This window comes from Eurytemora carolleeae, unplaced genomic scaffold (genome assembly GCF_000591075.1).
Source record: "Eurytemora carolleeae unplaced genomic scaffold, Eaff_2.0 scaffold10, whole genome shotgun sequence".
Lineage (NCBI taxonomy): Eukaryota > Metazoa > Arthropoda > Copepoda > Calanoida > Temoridae > Eurytemora > Eurytemora carolleeae.
Window position 1 is genome coordinate 120,253 of NW_019396179.1, and position 20,616 is coordinate 140,868.

The window sequence follows — 20,616 nt, forward strand, 5'->3', positions numbered from 1 at the left end:
ATTCTCTATGCTTATAGTTTACTGAACAAAATCAAATAAATATTTTTTAAATATGCAAAATAATAGAAAACCATTGACGACATAGAATTCATAGAGAATAGAATCTATAGAGAGGAATTTACTCCTCTCGGGTCCTGGAATATCATTTTATAGAAAATCTAAAATTATTGTTAAAAGAAAACCAAATTATGAAATAGGCTGGTTTCCACTTTACAAACGATGATTTTCCGCTTTAACTATAAATCAAATGATGTTTTCATTCACCTAATTCATAATAAAGTTTATTTAACAGTTTAAAAAATTCGAAATTGAAATGGATAGTCGAGGGAACATACTGTATTAATGTACTCTACTGCATATAATTTGTGAACATTTACCTTATTTGTCCACTTTGAACTCCCTTTCAGGCTGAAAGGGACTGAAAAAATTCATACCGAGAGATTCTTTTAATTCCTCTCTATATATTCTATTCTCTATGATAGAATTTGATAGCTGTCACTGAATAATTCAAGTTTAAATCCAATTCCGGAAATATTTTAAAGGTTATAGTACACAAATGCACAGAAGATCTGGTTAAATATTAACGAATAGTTTGGAAAGAAATTTATAAAATTAAAGATGTTTTGTAAACACTCTAAACTTTTGCTTAACACCAAATGATAGACTTTAAAAACGACGTTACAGATAGAATTACATTATATACTTATACGGTCTTATTTTTATAAAAAAAAAAAACTTAAAGGAATATTTTTCACCGTCCTAAATCTACCAAAAGAAGCAGAGAAATCCAAAGAAGTTTTTGTATTTTGATGCGGATCCTGTATGCGTACTTTTAAAAAAAATGGACCCGGGCTGTACATGTTTAGTTGTAAGGATATATATATATACAGCTCTACAGTATATCAGACAGACCCAGAGCTGAAAACCTTAGAATGGTGGATATCGAGATTATAATGCTTGATCCTCTATTTTTGCTAATCAGAAGACTACTTTACTCTTTATAATCATTTCTAGAGATTAGAGATACGCTTTTTAACTTTTGAAAAACTCGTTTTTAAGTTTCCCACATTTATGGTGTCATATCAATTGGACTAATGACCAATTGAACGAATGTAAGTTTGGATTAATGTTTATAATTCTTAATACTTGTTTAACTTATTTCTTTTGCTAAAAACAAATGTTTGAAACTTTTATCTTTTTTCGTCACTTTTTTGTTGTAGGTTGATTTTTTATTCAATGATTAGAAGGCCGCAATTGCAGCTTTCTTATTAGTCTTAAAAATATGCGTTTTGAGAGCAATATTTCAATGTTTTGGTTGATATTCAATTCTACTTGGATTAGAATCCGTGGATTCGTATATTTTTATGGATCCGGATCCAGGAAGCTCTAATGTTGCGGATCCAATGGCTCAGAATCTCACGAACTAAAAGAAAAGGCTTGCATATAGAGCAGCATTATTTCTAAAAAGATAGACTCAAATCCATTATGATGGATATTATAATGGATACGATAAACTCGAAATTGTTTTAATATTTCCTTTTTTGTCTCTGCTGTTTATTGTATATTTGAAAAGTTCAAAAGTTGCTGCGCAACATTTTCGGAGCAATCTTATTGAACTAGAGTGGTCGGCGTTTATGTCAATACAATGAAGACGACTTTTCTATTCAAGTTTTGATTTCTAACAAGCCTTTTTAAATTAAAGCTTACAAGTAAACAAAAATAATCTGTTAATTGACAACTTCTTTTCCATGTGTATGTGTGTATCCGTGCTGTTTAAAAGCTCGGTAGAAATCAAAATTAAAATGAAAGTCGTCTTCATTGTATTGATATATATGAAAACGACTGGATAAAAATCGTTTTCTCTCTTTAATCCATGTTTAAACTGGGGCATCCCATTTACAATGAAGAATATCAATGATTTCTCTTGGAACTCATTGTATTCTCATTAATCTCCAAAGAAGGGTATTAATTTATTTAGGCAATCTGTAGTTTGTTTGTCTATACACCCAACTTGCTTTGCTGCCTACAAGTTGGGGCAGTAGTTCAAATGAACCGGAGTTTTCAATGAGGCAGTTGGGTAATTTAGAATTTTCTTAATAATTTATTCATAAAAATACTTTTTTTGATTTTATATTATAATTTATATAATCTAATAATCACAGTGTTTAGGATTTCGTATTATCTGTGAGATAAGTTATTTGTTAACATTAATTCACTTTATTAAACCTTTTAGGCAGAAGGAATTTCAACAGTTAAATAAACTTTTATAATGAGAGGGGTATTGGCATTTTAAAAAAATATATTTTTTATAGTTTTTAATTTGATCATACTATCATTAAAATTGGCCTTAATTTTGACGCAAAGAAAATATTTACAAACACCTGTACGTTGTCAAATAAAAAACTTTAAGGCAAACGTCTTGATGAGTGTGATTTTGTTAAATTAAGTAGTGTTTTTATGATAAACATTCTTTTTAAAAAGTGTGGCACTGTATATAAATGATTTATAATCTAAAAATACTAAGCCGGAAAAAAAGCATTTCATCATTATAAATTCTAATTTTTTGTGCACTTTGTTGTCAAAAATAATTTGTTTAAGAATATTTTGAAAATTCTTGTTATCAAAATGTTTTTTTTCAGAAAACAGGCAAAACAGTTTTCAAATTATTAATATGCAAATTGTGAAATCTAGATTTTTGTAACTTGAAAACCAGAGAAATGATATTTTAGAATATCTCTAGGTAGGGTTGGATTACAGGGTAGATGATCTTCTCCTGTATTTATCCAATAAGGGTCGGAGTACAGGCTAGATAATCTACTCTTGTATTCTCCAAATATGATTGGAGTATTGGTTAGATGATCAACTCATGTATTTCCCAATTATGATTGGAGTACAGAATAGATAATTTATTCTTGTATTTCTCCAGGGATTGTAGTATTGATTAGATGATCTATTCCTGTATTTCTCCAGGCAGGATTGGAGTATTGGTTAGACGATCTACTCCTGTATTTCTCCAGGGAGCGTTGGAGTATTGGTTAGATGATCTACTCCTGTATTTATCCAGGTAGGATTGGAGTATTGGTTAGATGATCCATTCCTGTATTTCTCCAGGTAGGATTGTAGTATTGGTTAGATGATCTACTCCTGTATTTCTCCAGGTAGGATTGGAGTATTGGTTAGATGATCTACTCCAGTATTTCTCCCGGTAGGATTGGAGTATTGGTTAGACGATCTACTCCTGTATTTCTCCAGGGAGCATTGGAGTATTGGTTAGATGATCTACTCCTGTATTTCTCCAGGTAGAATTGGAGTATTGGTTTGATGATCTACTCCTGAATTTCTCCAGGGAGGGTTGGAGTATTGGTAATATGATCCATTCCTGTATTTCTCCAGGTAGGATTGGAGTATTGGTTAGATGATCTACTCCTGTCTTTCTCCATGTAGGATAGGAATATTGGTTAGATGATCTAATCCTGTATTTCTCCAGGGAGCGTTGGAGTACTGGTTAGATGATCTACTCCTGTATTTCTCCAGGGAGGGTTGGAGTATTGGTTAGATGATCTACTCCTGTATTTCTCCAGGTAGGGTAGGAGTATTGTTGGCCTCAGTAGGAGTTGGTGTCCTGGATATTATCGCCAGGGGAGGATTCTTTTCAAATCCTTTGTTTTCCTTCCCATTCCCCTCCCAGGACGAATCCAAGTTTTTATGCCCAAACGCCTCTTCAGTTCTATGACTGGCAGGACCAATTAAGGAGAGAAGTACTGGTAGAAATATCAGTCCATGGAACAGTCCAAACCAAACCACCAGAAAAAATATCTGGAAGAAGGTGAAGAAAACCTTTGAACTGGAACCGGCAAGAAGAACGAAGGCGATGAATGTTGATATCCCTCCGTTTAGTACTGCTGGACCAATCTTAATCATAGTGTTCTTCATCCGCTCTCCACGCGTCCCTGTCTCTGTCATAAACCCATGTGCCACATGCGCTGAATAGTCCACACACAAACCAATAGATATTGTAACAAATATAGCAAACGTTGTATCCACAGTTAATCCCCAGAAGTTACAGTAGCCAGCAACATTTACAACTGTTATTGTCACCACAACAAGAACAAGAAGAGCAGCAAAAATATCGGCAATCAGGAAAAGACTGCAGAGAAAGATGACACAAAGAGAGATCAATATGTTTCTAATTAGTTCAGCAGTTATAATTTCGATGGTTAAATTATTTGCGTAGGATTCTCCGTACGCAAATACCTTGTTGGTAAAAGAATATTTGCGAACAACATCAAACACATCGTTCATAGCATCCAACTTCTTTGCTGTCTTGTCAAACAGGATGTGAGTATACTTAATCTTTGTCAAACTGACCTGGGTTGGATTCTCTTTATTATACTCAAAGTTTGAGCTGTACATTTTGCCAGGTCCATTTAGGAATTCCCCAATGTGCTTGGTAAAGTTAGCTTCAGCATAATTTGGGTTATCAGGGAGGAGATCTGCTCCACTTAGATTGTTCTGAGTGTTAGTAGAGTCAATGAATGGCTGAACCCAGGAGTCAATAGAGTTGGTTTGTAAATTATTTCCTTCCAGACTTTTCAAATCGTTAATCATAGCGTTTAGGTTCTTCAGATCTTTGCCATAGTCCAGAGCAGTTGTGTATACACCTGCAGAATCTCCATTAGCAGGGAAATGTTTGGTATTTTCTGCCAAATAGGTTTTGAGATAAGTTCCATCCTCAAGCCAGTCTGCGTAGTCGAAGTCTGTTTCCAAAGTTATGGTTCCATACAGTCCTAGTCCAAACAGGAGAGCAGTTAGTAGGATGACAACAACCTTTCCTGGAATGGAATCTAGAACAACAACCAACTTTGTGAACATGTAACCTAGGATATCAAACTGACTGCACTGGCTTGGCTCCCAGTCTTTCTTTTTCCAACAACAGATGATGCCGTCCCGGACATCTTCAACTCTTCTCTGATCCAGAGAGAACCAGGCTAGAAAGAATGTGACCTGAAAGAAGTAAATGAACAGGATTCCAAAAGCTGAATAGACGCAGAAAGAAGCTAGTGCTGGTATAACGGTGGTGGCCCCAGTTAGGAACGCTAGAAAGTCCGTTATCGATGTTATTGTTACAGCAACACCGGCATGCCGCATTGTTGCTCCAAACCGCTCCTGGAAGCTTTTTAACCTCTCCTCCTCCTCCAGATTCTCCCAGGCCTGCATTATAACAAACATGTCATCTATCCCGACACCAAGCATTAAGAACGGCAGGATGCCATGAAGTCCAGTGAAGAAGAAGCCTAACAGCTGGGATAAACCATATGAGGCCCCTATCCCCATCCCACAGGCAAAAATACCTAAACAGAAAGGAAATTAAAATAAACACCATGTTCGGAGAAATCATTTTACCAATCAAAAAGATTGCGGACAGTTTATACAATAGTTTCGGTCAAATTTAAATTTTACAGTGAATTTAAGAAGATGTTAATTAATAATTTTAAATTTTAATCTCCTCATAATAATTTGAAATTTTAATCTCCTCATAATAATTTGAAATTTTAATCTCCTCATAACCAATCTAAAATCTTAGGAAAAATTTAGCAATGATGACCTATGCACTTCTTGAATCCAATCTAAAATCTTAGGAAAAATTTAGCAATGATGACCTGTGCACTTCTTGAATCCAATCTAAAATCTTAGGAAAAGCGTAAACAGAATGCTTGAACCGCTGACTTCATTTTTTATTGAAAAGGAGTTTTAGTCAAAAACTAAAATTCTTATATTCAATCTCTTTGCAATCTGGTGTCATCTTTGATATTTCAAACTCGAATTTTTTTTCTATTTAAAGAATTCATAGTTTGAAATATCAAAGTACTACGACATTGGTTTGCAAAGATATTGTGATTAGAAAATCAGAGTTTGTCGGAAAACTATATCACTGCTTAGATCAAATATTTGAAATTGGATCTTTTAAGAATTATTTACATCTTACCACTGATTGAGCCACCAACAAGGTCACCAAAGCTTCTAGGAGTTAAAGGATAAGCTCTCACTCCGTCCTTAAACTGTCGTGTGTTCACCATATTGATTAGTTTCAGTTCAAAATCCTAAACAGATTAACAATAACAAAAATTATGACGATTATTAAAGCATCCGCTCTGAACAGGGAAAATATATTCTTTTTTAGTTTTTCTTTCTTGTATAAAAACAAAAAGACTGCTTCACCGTGTTCCAGAAAATTTTTTAAGCAAAGTTAAACTTTTAGCAGAACAGGAAGATTGGCTCTTTCTTTAAGAATTTGTATTAAGGATTTTTTTTATTTTTAACCGTTTTATCTTTATACCCTGACGTTGAAACTTTACAACGCCTCTTAATCCACCTGAATTAACAACTCAAAAAATCAGAGGTGGGAATTTTTGTGTTTTGGATTTAGAGATCAGTGATTGATCTCGGTCTCATGATAATGTACAGATCAATTAAATCTTTAATCGATATCCATGTTAATAATCATACCCGCAGGAATAACTAAAATGAAGAGATCAAGGATTGATCCTCAAATCAAAAGTTCCCCGCGGTGGATATCGAGATGAACATTAGGGATTGTGGGTATTTAATACAATAATTCCCAGCTCTGATCTCTGACCAGCTAGTTACAACATGTTAATGAAGGAAAGAGAAATAACGATATTAATTCCGTTCCCTATCGTGCACTGTAACATGAAATTATTTAATGCTATTGTTTAGTATTTACTTTCTAAATTACAAACCTTGGATTCATCTTCTCTATTTTTAGAGTAAATGATAAACCTTGCAGTCATAGCTTTAGCAGATTCTACTTTACCATCAGCTGTCTTACTCACGCTTCCAAACAAACTCTCTGCAAGTAAACTAAGGTTTAAAAAGATATGTAAACTGAATCTCAAGTGACCCTCCATTTGTTGCATGTCATGTCCGATTTACAACGCTATATACCCTTAAAAGTAATGTCGGATTACGAATGAATGAGATAATAATGTTTTTCTTTTTGAAATTTAATCATTTTCAATTGGGTTTCTCTATAAGACTTAAAGACTCCTGTTTTTTAATGAAACAAATAAAATGTTGTTTCAAGTTAGAAGAACGTCGATATCTTTTACATTTTTTATCATAAAAAGGTTTGAAGGGAACCTTCGAGATTAGACATGTCCCTTTTGTAAATTGAGGGTCACTTAAAATTAAACTTATAGTCCCTGAAAATTAAGCTTACAGTCCCTTAAAATTAAACTTATAGTCCCTTAAAATTAAACTTATAGTCCCTTAAAATTAAACTGATAGTCCCTTAAAATTAAACTTACAGTCCCTTAAAATCTGTATAAATGTTATATTTTAATAAAAGTCATATAAGTCTTAACTTTGCACTTGTTTAGTATAGGGCAACTGAACCTTTGCCTCATAATTAAATTTTCTAAACCTTTCATACTTCAAACTATAAATTCTGTCAGATCTCAAGGTCAAAGTTTAAACTTTCTAAGGTTACCATATGGTTGCAAACATATAGGGATTATGAAATTATAATTTTAGTGTTTTGTTCCTTTCCTTAACTCAACAGACAAACTTTATATAACTCTACTGACAATTCAATTATTCCAGCGACTAGAAATAGATCTTGGGAAAATGAATCATTCATTCAACACTTACTAGTATATATATATTATTCATAAAGTGGAAACCTCTATAAATTTAAAATATATTTCAGCTCCATGAGTAATTCCCGTTAAACTCCGGAACAGGAAGACGACTGTAAATCTTAAGATAGAATTTTGAATAGTCCAATGAACACGAAACATAGACCCATTTCTCTGGATAAATTGATTTTCAACCTGCTGTTGAAACTATTTGCTTTAAAACAACACCAAATACACATAAGATTACTTAAATGTAGTTCTCTTATTCCGTATTTTCATGGGTCCCACTGTACTAAAATCTAATTTATATTCTGTTCACACTCAACTCATGTACTTTTGAATAGTTGAACAGACCTTTACGGTCCTAGTATATGTACTGCCTGCCCTGTACACCAAATGTGGTAGGCAGGGTTAACTAGGGTTGGGCACGTTTCAACCTTTTCAAGCCATTTCGTTAACAGTTAGTTTCAACCGTTAAAAAAGAAAAATTTCAGGTAGTCATTAGATTTAAAGTTAAGTAAGAAACGTTCGTTTCATAACGGTATTTTCCGGGTTTTAAAAAAAAGTTACTGTTAGTTAAAGATCTTAACTTTTATTAACGGATTTCAGAGAAGATATTTTGCCGTTAACGGTTTTTTGCAATTAACTGCATTAGCCGTTTTGAATTTGCGCGAAGCGCCAAAATATGTTTGTAAAATCATTACGGTGCTATCTGTTTACGGTTGTTTTTAGCATTCGGTGTTAAAGGATGCCAAAACTCCAAAAATTCCGTAAAAAAATAAAACAGTTTTTAAAATTGGAATTCCGGCACAAGCTTCCACCAAATTGCAAAAAAATGTCCATCATAAAATATGGGGTACTGAAGACGACCGTTGAAAACATAAAAATACATTTAAAATTTTGTTGTTGTAAGTTTCATGCAATTTTAGCCGAAAAAAAAAGAATGAAAGTTGTCGTTTTTGAAAACCCATTCGTTTCGTTTTCGTTAACGATTTTGAAATTTTTGGTTTTTGCCGTTCGTTAACGGACTCTTCCATTAGTTTTCGAAAACCTCCGTTTCGTTAACGAAACTTTTCCCAGCCCTAGGGTTAGTAGGTGCTAACTGGTCTGACTTAAGGCTGTATCTGGTTAAATTTACAATCACTAGAGCGGCAATTTTACGTGTGTTAAAGTACCTGTTCTACCCCAGACAGTGTTGATCTTGTCCTGTATCTGGGCGAGGGTGAGGGAGTTGATGTTCTCCTTGTTGTACGAACCATCAGACTCCTTGAACACCTGGAGGGGGGAGAACTCCATACAATCCCCTCCTGGACATGCAGGATTAAATAAAGTTTTAAGAGTCTTTAGACGTCATTTCAAGCGGCCATCAGATTCCTTGCAACCTTTGTATACTTTACTTAAGAACGAATGAGATATCCATATTTCTAGCTTTAAAAATTTGAATATTTTAAATTGTGGTTTCTCAACAATAGCATGGATTGCGGATTTCTGTTACAGAAAACTTAAACTAATGCTATAATCTTTTTTATTTACTTCTTCACACGTCAAGAGATGGTTTAATTCAGTGACGAATTCGATATCGTTTTTGTTATAAATTAGCATTGTAATACCCGATTTCAAAAGCATATTATGTCTTCTAGAGTTTATTTTATGAAAACGGTAAATGGCTGTAAAGATGTGTCTATAATGTCTCCGCAAGATGAATTGTGAAGACGGACAAGTTTCCTCTATTTGTATATACTGCAAATGTTCTTGTTGTACAACCGTCAAAACATAAACAAACAAATTGTAAACATAGCAGACGAAATTCTTACGGACTACAGCTTTCTAAGTGGATATCACTTTACTAAATCAAGAAATTGTTTTGAAAGACGATATCGAATTTGTCACTGAATTCCCATGTTTATTGGGACACCCTGGTAGCTTATTAATTATAAATTATAGAGAAATTTTCTAGAATCAATAGTCCAGCTTTCCAATCTAATATTTTGTACTGTTAACTTTATATAATGACGTCAATATTAATATTCTATACATTTAACATTTTCTGCCAAAACCTTTGCTACAGGGTGTCTCAAAAAAAATAATGTCTTTTTACTTTATAAATTGGTTAACAATTATCACCGCGTAAAGTCTTATGATAAAATCTGAATTTGATTGCATGACGAACTTTTAATACTTTCAAGATTTAAAACTGTCATAAGTTAAGGTCTGCTTTTATTAAATTTAATAACATTCAATCGAAAAAAAAGATACAAAAACTATCGTTATCACACTATTTGTTTTTTTGAATCGTTTTTGGTTTGTTTTAGCCAATTATTACTGCCAGAGTAAAAAATTTGGCATAATGAAAGAAAAACACATGTTAAAGGGAGTGTTCGCGAAAAATGAAAGGGGTATAGGCTTACGGCGAAAAATAGCACTTTTGATCTCTACTAATCTTGCTCCTATCAAATTGTACATAGATTAAAACAAAGCTTCATCTTCAGTTTGGTGCACTGAAAGAGGAGTTTAACCCCTCGTGGGAATACAAGCCATGCACAACGATACCAGTTTTTTACTCGACCAGCTGTGAGGACTGGACTGCTATAGAAGATTCCTCTCTTTAAGGCTAACAACTCCCCATTTTGCATAAGGGGTGCAGTTATGAGTTTCCTAATAATTCCCCTAACTGGGAAACAGTATAAAATGAAGGAACACAGGGAGAAATCCCCTATACCCTTCCTCCTACAAACCTCCTTATCTCTCTCCTACCTGCTCCTCAACATTGATGTCAAAAGAACTATTTGGAAAGGCATTAAAGTGTAAAAACAAGAAACAAGAAGCAAGAAGAAAAAAGAAATTGAACAGAAAAAGTGGAAGGGAAATCTCTTGACAGTAGAGATAGGGGCTTAAAGCAAGATAAACAAGAAAGAAGAAGAACTTTGAACAGGAAAATTAGAAGGAAAATTTGTAGAACGCCTCCCCCTCTCCCCGCCACCAAGAAAATTTCATTGAAGACGACATGTTCATATTTTCCAGGAATGTTTAAAAATCCAGCGCCAGCAAAACATAAATTAAAAAAACCAAAGCAAAAATATCATGAAATATTAACCATAAATGAATGCGTTGAAAAAAAATCAATGACTGTTGTTTGAAATATCTGAATGATTTGTTTGGAATTAAATTGATTATTTTACGATCCGAGTTGAATGTTGTAACTTTCTAAATTTGTATCGATGCTACGTTCTTAGGTATAGGTCGTTTTCAACAATTTTCTCCTTATAGACACCACAACAGATAAAAGTAAGATTAGTAGCAATCAAAAGCGCTTATTTTTCGCCGTAAGCCTATAATTTTTCGCGAACACTCCCTTTCAGAATAGGAAAAAATGAACAATATTAATGCACATAATCAATTACAATGCATTTTTGTTTGTACACCCTTTACCTGGTATTTTTCTACAGATTGTTTTCCAGAAGCTGGTGGTTGAAGTGTCGTTGTACGGTATCTTTACAATATCCCTGCAAACAGTTATCTTTTATTTAACAATTACAGAGTGTTCAAGCAAATATTGATTACAGAGACGACTACAATATCGTCTTTGATTTCCAAGTGAAAGAAAAAAGATTATTTCATATAATTTCTTAAATTGAAAAATCGATATTGAGATATTTATTATCTAAACAATTTTAATTTTATTCGATATAAGATTTAAATCGGAACTAATTTCTTAATATCTCCCCCAATTAAATAAAAATCATAACATAAGAACCTACTCATGTGATATGCAAGTAGCATATAGAGAACTTACTTATATAACAGGTAGAATATATAGAACCTACTCATATAAAAGGTAGAACTGTTGTAGAACTGAAGGTTGGAGAACATTGTCTGCTAGTAGAAGGATTGAACAGAACCTTAATAAATGAGTTTTATTGATGTTTAATTTCAAATCACATATTTACAAACCCTCAATATTTTCTATCATTTTCTTAACTTTAAACAAAAATGTAAGAAGAAAGGTAGGCAAAGGAAGGCGATAGATGTTATTTCTAAAATTCTAGTAATTTCTAATAATCTTTTTACAAACCTGGTATCTGGGGGAAATATTCCCTTTACAAACCTGGTATCTGGGGGAAATAATCCTTTTACAAACCTGGTATCTGGGGGAAATAATCCCTTTACAAACCTGATATCTAGGGGAAATAATCCCTTTACAAACCTGGTATCTGGGGGAAATAATCCCTTTACAAACCTGGTATATGGGGGAAATAATCCCTTTACAAACCTGATATCTGGGGGAAATAATCCCTTTACAAACCTGGTATCTGGGGGAAAATTTTCTTTCAACCATATTGTTTGTTTTGTGTATTCACTTTCCTGCAAAATAAAAAATATTATTTAAATTGAAACAGTTAAAAATAGACGTTTTAAAAGTAAAAAGTAAAAAACCTAATTAATAGAGAATTGTGCATTGAAGAATTTTTTTCAAGGAAATGAATTATAAACGTTTGTAAAGTAAAAAAGAAGTTATGACTGAGCTCTACATAAATCTAGTTGAACTTGTTAGCAGCTTGTTACTAGTTATATACCTAAATATATGAACACCAAAAACTCATACATCTACATTATGAATTATGAATTTACATTAAAATTTATTGAATTCTTGTGTAACTGGGGCTGTTATAATTTTAACAGTGTACGTGTAACTTAGACTGCCATAGTTTTAACAGTGTATTCGTACCTGGGACTGCCATAGTTTTAACAGTGTATTTTACCTGGGGCTGCCATAGTTTTAACAGTGTATTTGTACCTAGGGCTGCCATATTTTTAACAGTTTAACAGTGTATCTGTACATGAGGCTTCCAGAGTTTTAACAGTGTATTTATACCTGGGGCTGCCATAGTTTTAACCCATCTGATTCCTCTTTCCAGAACATAAATCCTTAAAAATAATATTCATGATTTTATAATATTTTAAATTTGTTTATTTTTGAATATTTAGAAAAATATCGGGAAACACCAGCCTTTCTCATTCATGACAGGAGTCATGGTCTTTTAAAAGTTTTGAAATGTATTTTAACAATGAAATATTATCTAAAACTCAATTTTCTTTGCTAACCTTTTTAAAATTTTATCTAAGTAAAATGTTTGCTTTTTGATCAAAATAAAAGAATACAAAAATCTAATTTTTTTTTCATTTTCATCAAAATAATTTTGAAAATTAATTAACTAAATAATACAAGTCTTTTAGGGCCCTTCGCGCCCATCTTCTATTTCAATTGTAAACATGTTCTCATTGAAACATTGAAAAACAAAGAAAAGAAAATACCCCAGATTTTATAAAAAAAAAAGAATTTGCGGATTTTCAAGATTTTAATTTTTTTACAAAATTAAAAAACTTTAAAAACAAATTTTTAAAATTTTTATCATTCATAAACCTTCCCTGGGGTCACGCGAGATCTCACAAAATATTTGGACCCGATCGGTTTAGCCGTTTTGAGGTTTATTGGATACAAAAAAACAGACAGACAAGCCAAATTTATATATGTTACCTATCGAGCATAGGCCAGTTAGAACCAGACAGAAAATAATTGCAACGGCAGGATATCTAAAAATAATTTTAATAAATTTTGAAATAAAGGAATTCATTACTATCTTTGTAATATTTGTTTTGTTTTGTTACTACACGAGTATGTTACATGAGGTTACCCACAAGTGATGAGACTTTAATAACGACCTAAAGCTTTTTAATTATAACGATCTGAGGGTTGAAAGTTGAAACTATGCTGATGTCTAGAGGATACATTAAATGATTTGATAAAGAAAAAGACAAGTTTACGGTTGTAAACTGCAGGAACTATGAAAATACTAGATTCTATACATAGTATACAGTCGTCTTTGAAGCCTCATCCTTTGTGTGTTATCCCTGTAACTTTAGTTAGAAATGGCATCAAGAAAAAAAAAAACATTTTTTAAATGGAGAGTTAAAATGCCAGCCATTTTGACATTGTAAATGGAGACAACCTACAGCATCAACCAATTTAGATGATTAATCAAGATGACCGCTTTATCAAAATTGCTGATCAAGGCGGCATCCATTTCGAAATAATGGTCATATAAAAAAACAATACAGTGCACGCGCGCTGAATTGTTTTTTTAATTAATATATAATAAATATAATAAACAGTGAAAAATGAAAATATCTAATTCTATAGCAGTTTATGCTTTTAGGGTGCATCGCGCTCCTTCATATATGAAACGATTTTAGCTTTTAACAGTTGCTTTTCAAGTCACTATTATCGTTCTCGTATAAAACAAATTTCAACAGACTTTTCTATTAAGATTTGAACATTTTAAAAAATTCTAGATTTTTTTCCAGACCAACTTTTTCAAATTTTGACTTCCGTAAACCTTCACTTAAATAATGTGAGTTGATTTGGGCCCGATTGGTTCAGCCGTTATGACGTTTATTGGATACAGACAGGCAAGCAAAGCATTTATAAATAATGATTCATATTGCATATTAACATATGCTTTTAGATTTAATGAAGAATATACTTGGAGACAAGTTTTCCATATCTGCAGAATCCATCCTCCATTCCCCCCAGCACAGTGGATTGAAATTTTTTCACTAATTCTAAAATGTTGATCATTTTATATATTTTATTCTCTGAAAAACCTATCACATTTTTAGCTTCTAACGTTACGTTTTAAAAGAGAGTGAAGCCCAAGAAAACAGTTCCGTGTAAAGTTCGTGGAATTTAGATAGATATAGTTAAAATAATAAAACATATTTATTTTTCAAACAAACGCGTACGCACAAAATATATTTTTTAATCAGCAAACTTTATTAATAAAACAATGCTTTTTTAGCAGACAGTATTGATGAATCAGGCTGTCAAATTGATACACTAAGTCGAGTTGTGTATATCTTGATTAAATTCACTTAGATAACAGAGCTAGAGCAAGTTGTACAATGCCAGCAATACAGACAGAGCGTATCTGAAAAAATGTGTTTAGGCTTTTTAGTGAGATCAATTTGGTATAGGGTTTATAGAGTGCCAGTCAAAGAATATTCCAGGAACTATTCAAGGCTATGTTTGAATAAATTGTACTGCAGTTTCTGGGGAAAAAATCTCAGCTTGCATTTGTTTAAATTCAACACTAAGGGAAAAGAGTCTTTGCCACAAACTCTGATTTTCTGATCTCTATACCTTTGCTACCCAATTTCGTAGATATTTTCAAACTGTGATTTCTGGTAGATCAAATAAAGTTTAAAGAATTAAAGGTTTACTCCATTTAGTTTAGGAAATTTAATTTTGTGGCAAAGAGTCAATTCTTTTGTAAACAAAACTACAGTTTTTTCAGGTATACTTGGTGCCTACTATGTTAACGTGACTGAAAAACGATAATGTGTATAGTACAGACTCCAGGTGGTTCCTGGGCTTTCTCTTAAACATAAAATTATATAAATTAAACCGTTTTATAAGTGCAGTACTCTGATCTCTAAATGCTAAAAGGTTAACATTATTTTTTAATTTTATAATGCTAAGAGTCAAGAATATCAAGTATATCTATGTATATATTGTATAATGCTAATGCTTAAGAATATCAAGTATATCTATGTATATATTGTATAATGCTAATGATCAAGAATATCAAGTATATCTATGTATATATTGTATAATGCTAATGCATAAGAAAATCAAGTATATCTATGTATATATTGTATAATGTTAATGCTCAAGAATATCAAGTATATCTATGTATATATTGTATAATACTAATGCTAAAGAAAATCAAATATATCATATGTATATATTGTATAATGCTAATGCTTAAGAAAATCAAGTATATCTATGTATATATTGTATAATACTAATGCTAAAGAATATCAAATATATCTATGTATATATTGCATAATGCTAATGCTTAAGAAAATCAAGTATATCTATGTATATATTGTATAATGTCAAGAATATCAAGTATATCTATGTATATATTGTATAATGTCAAGATAATCAAGTACAGTACAGGGTTACTCAATTGAAAGGTTGAAACTTTAAAGACGGTTTACGGAATGTATGCGGTGTCTTTTCTTTAAATCACTATTTCCTTCAACTGTAAACGTTTTTGTTTTTATTTCCTAATCAATAAACAAGATATGCAAGAGAAAATGTAACACAGAAGACTGAATTAAACCTTGGAAATGTCATTTTATATGAGTTACATGTCGTCTTAACAGTCGCATCCTTTGTGGGTAACTCTGTATATCTAAGTTTGTATGTATTGTATAAGAATTTTTTGTAACTGATATTTTGTTGTTTATACCGAAGATGGTTTCCATGGTTATTATTTCTCTCTTTGCTCCCAAGCCAAGAGGGGCCCTGGCCTGGACACTGCGTAATAAGGATAGATTTCATAAGAGGATCTTGTTAAATAAAAAAACACATTTCTATAAAAAAAATATTGTCAAATTACCACTTCTGGAGTTTTGGTATCTTTTGTCTGCCACAATCTTTTATTTATGAAATCCTTTTATTTAATTTGAAATTATGAATGCAAAGCGATAGTAAAATTGTCATTTAGACATATAGAAGAGAATATATATATAGAGAGGAATTTACTAGCAAAAAGTGTAAAACTTGTTGTACTGTTTCCATACTGCAGGTGTACTTCACATATTTATGCTATATAACCTGTTGGGCCCTGGAATATCATTATACAGAAAATCTAAAATTATTGTTAAAAGAAAACCAAATTATGAAATAGGCTGGTTTCATAATTGACCAATGATCATTTCACATAGACTCTATGCCTTCCACTTTACAAACGCTGATTTTCCGTTATAACTATAAATCAAATGATGTTTTTATCCACCTAATTCATTATAAAGTTTATTTAACAGCTTTAAAAATTTCGAAATTGAAATGAATAGTCTAGGGAACATACTGTATTAATGTACTCTACTGTTTATAATTTGTGAACATTTACATGATTTGTACACTTTGAACTCCCTTTCAGGCTGAAAGGGACTGAAAAAATTCATACCGAGAGATTCTTTTAATTCCTCTCTATATATTCTATTCTCTATGCATTTAGGTGTACAAGGCTTCCAGCAATTTTAGTGTTTAAATATTGCTTTTTAAGCCTTTATTTATTTATCTTAAATGTAAAACTCAATATTTCAAGGATTAATACACATTTATGGATTTCTAAATTTAATTAAAATCAACATTTTCTATGCACAATTTTTCAATTTCCACCAGCCAAAAACTTTCCTATGGTTCTGTGAGTTGGCACAAAAAACATTTGGCCTGATTGGAGCATTTTTGAGTTTATTGGATGCAAACAAACGATCCGTCACCATTTCTAACCATTTCTAACCATTTCTAATCATTTCTAACCATTTCTAATCATTTCTAACCATTTCTAATTATTTCTAATCATTTCTAACCATTTCTAACTGTTTCTAACAATTTCTAACTATTTCTAACCATTTCTAACCATTTCTAACCATTTCAAACCATTTCTAACCATTTCTTTAACCATATTTCTAACCATTTCTAACCATTTCTAACCATTTCTAACCATTTCTAACCATTTCTAACCATTTCTAACCATATTTCTAACCATTTCTAACCATTTCTAACCATTTCTAATCATTTCTAACCATTTCTAACCATTTCTAACCATTTCTAACCATATTTTTAACCCCATTTCTAACCATTTCTAACCATTTCTAACCATTTCTAACCATTTCTAACCATTTCACTCATTTAAAATTTTACAGATATTATTCTCAAATGAACAACACCCGGGACCAAATTAAAAAAATTAGAGAGGTGATTTAGGATTTGAACTGGTGGTTAGTAGGTCAGCGACACAGCTCAAATTCATTAAATTCGGCCTCCAGGGTCTATTCTGTCTCAGGCCCATCCTACTGTATTGCATATGTATTTTAGTAACCTAGATGATGGTCAAAGATTTAAAAATGTTTCCCCTGGAAAATATAAAATAAATTTTAAAGTTGAACGATTTTTAAAATTGCCTGGGCAACGCCGGAGATATCAGGTATAGAATATAGATACAGTTTGTGTTTATCTGTACTGAGTATAGGGAAAGTTTAAGCTACAACTAAAAACCTCGGAAACGAGGATTACAAAACTCCTGGTCCTACCCACCATTGAGGAGTAAATAATAGTAACCTTGACGTAGCATAGAGATATTATTTACTCAAATTGGTAACTTTATGAGGATGTACTAAGTACTGCTGAAAATGTTATTCTATCTGGTTTACATTAAAACTAACTAGATCTTAAACTGTCAGATTTGTTTCAAAATGAATGTATCCAATATATTTTTTATCTGTTTTTAATTCGGTTAAAACTGATCGTTGACTTTAATAATAAACTATAGCTTGGGAACCCAGCTTTGCATGGAAACTATATTTCCTCTATAAAAGTAAATCAACTCAAGTAAGAATCTAAAAACCAGGCTAAGAACATTTCCTTGGTTCTATTGAGTTCCCTAATCTAAATTTGAGGCGAATCGGTTCACGGGTTCCTCAGTAAAGATTTGACATACAAACAAACTAACGAAAAGAATACAGTCTTTTATAGCTTGGGAACCAGAGCTGAGCCCGAAACTTAAAAGAGTATCGTTAAACAAAACTCCCAAGTTTCCTTTTTGGGGTCTTAAATTTGTGTAGATTTTGATCTAAAAGATTCGAAAAAATAGGAGAATAAAAAGAAACTAAATATAATAAAATTTCATAACAAAATCTATATCCACAAAACTGCCTAACCCCATTCGTAAAACCCGGGTTCTAAAACTGGTTTTCATAAAGATACCCTATCTTAAGTTTTGGGCTTGGGAACCTAGCTATGCCTAACAACTAAACTTTCTCTAACATATTCAACCCACTCAAGTTAGACATATAAACCAAGCTAAGAACATTCCTCTGGTTCTACCGAGTTCCCCAATGAAAATTTGAGGCAAAAATGTCAAGGGTTCATGAGTTATGATTGGACATACAAACAAACAGCAATTAACAGAGATTTTCAATTTATATATATATATATATATAAATTTACTTGAAGCACACAAATGATTATTTAACATTACAGGATAAAAAAGGGGTCTGTAAGCAAATACTCGATGGACATTGAACTAATGGATTAATATCGAGAAGTAGTTGAACTATACACTCTCGATCACACTTGAGAAGTAGTTGAATTACACTCCTGACCTCACTTGAGAAGTAGTAGAACTACACTCTCTACCTAACTTGAGAAGTAATTGAATTACACTCCTGACCACACTTGAGAAGTAGTTGAACTACACTCTTGATCTCACTTGAGAAGTAGTTGAATTACACTCTCGTCGACACTTGAGAAGTAGTTGAATTACACTCTTGACCTCACTTGAGAAGTAGTTGAACTACACTCTCGACTAAAATAGAGGAGTAGTTGAACTACACTCTCGACTACACTAGAGGAGTAGTTGAACTAGCCGTTACTAGTTCAACTAGTATCCGGCCTGGCTGAGGACAACCATAACTAAACTACAGTGGCTTAATTATGGTCCTATTAACCTTCGCCAACATTCACATTATACAAGTTCGTGTTTATTTGGACTCCCTTGCCGGATATTAAACTGAACTGTCCCTTTTGTTGAGGTAGTCTCGATATTGCTGTATACAATCTTTATCAAATTTGAGAACATTATAATTATCTGGGATTTATTATATATATATATATATATATATATATATATATTTGTAAAGATATTTTACTCCATACATGTTCAGGTTCATTGAGTCCATATAAACTATCATAAAAAGACATTGTTAAATATTAAAATGTACCCTCTGACTTCAAGGGAGTGTTCGGGAAAATGAAACGGGGGTACATGCTACAGGATTAAGGGAGTGTTAATCTTTGATTTAAGCAATACCATTTTGGGGATTTTTTTTAGATTCAGATTATTTAACAATGTCAAATTTTTATTATAGCTCAATCTGATAAAAATTTTCAAAATAAGGTATCTCTCAAATCAAGGATTATAAAATATCAAATAAAATTATTTTCAGAATTTTTTTTTTCTAAATGTTATCCTTTTTGCGTAAAACATTGTTTCCGGTTTTATTAACCACTTTACTAGTCATAAATGTCCTTAGCGACGTTTTCAACAAAAAAAACTTAATGAAACAGCTTGCATTCCGTTTATTCTATAGTTATGAATTATAATTATAGTATCATAAAGTATCTAAAAATCACATAGGAACCTCACTTTAAAGCACTGACGCAATTTCAGAGAAAACTGCGCTCTTTCATTTATTCACAAAAAGTGTTCAATGCATTTAAAGAGAAGTATGGTTAAACGTGAATATATGAATGACTATTCAAAATGTCATTGATTCCAAATTAAAAATGTTTTGACCTTAGATATATGAAGTTGAATATGGATAATACTAAATATATTGAATAGATAGATAATAAATACTAGTTGCTTGGATAGCTTCACTCTCACTTCTCAATACCCCCCAAGAAGGTAAGAAAGGGTAGAAGGGTAGAAGGTAAGAAAGGGTAGAAGGGTAGAAGGTAAGGAAGGGTAGGAGGGTAGAAGGTAAGGAAGGGTAGAAGGTAAGGAAGGGTAGGAGGGTATGTAATAAATACAAGAGGCCCCATAGTAAAATAACGTTGTACATTGTCCATATAGCTAAATGTGCTCATTAGCAAATACGCAAATCATGTATTGCGATTAACCAAATCTACATAAGCAGACATATAACTCAACCAAACCCATATTGTGATTGCTAAACTAAGTTATATATCTAACATCGCTTTTAAGACCTAACTCTAATCTGACATATAGAAATATACTCAGTTAAAATATAGAGCCTCCATACTATTTACTACAGGGTGTCCCAATAAACATGGGCATTCAGTGACTAATTGGATATCGTTATG

The 20,616-nt window shown here is 32.2% G+C and overlaps 2 protein-coding genes across 2 annotated transcripts; both read right to left on the minus strand.

Annotated features, from left to right (window-relative positions):
- Positions 1–2,598: 2,598 nt before the first annotated feature.
- LOC111697374 (patched domain-containing protein 3-like) lies at positions 2,599–5,362 on the minus strand. Its single transcript, XM_023467357.1, has one exon. The coding sequence runs from the start codon at positions 5,332–5,334 to the stop codon at positions 3,562–3,564; it is 1,773 nt and encodes a 590-aa protein (XP_023323125.1). The 5' UTR covers positions 5,335–5,362; the 3' UTR covers positions 2,599–3,561.
- Positions 5,363–5,975: 613 nt separating this feature from the next.
- Positions 5,976–14,310, minus strand: LOC111697336 (uncharacterized). Its single transcript, XM_023467303.1, has 10 exons — positions 14,201–14,310; positions 13,195–13,250; positions 12,554–12,584; positions 12,419–12,440; positions 11,962–12,020; positions 11,483–11,557; positions 11,088–11,161; positions 8,834–8,965; positions 6,762–6,871; positions 5,976–6,101 (listed from the first exon to the last, which is right to left on the minus strand). Exons 1-10 carry the CDS (start codon positions 14,293–14,295, stop codon positions 5,976–5,978), a joined length of 780 nt encoding a protein of 259 aa, XP_023323071.1. The 5' UTR covers positions 14,296–14,310.
- Between the last annotated feature and the right edge of the window lie 6,306 nt (positions 14,311–20,616).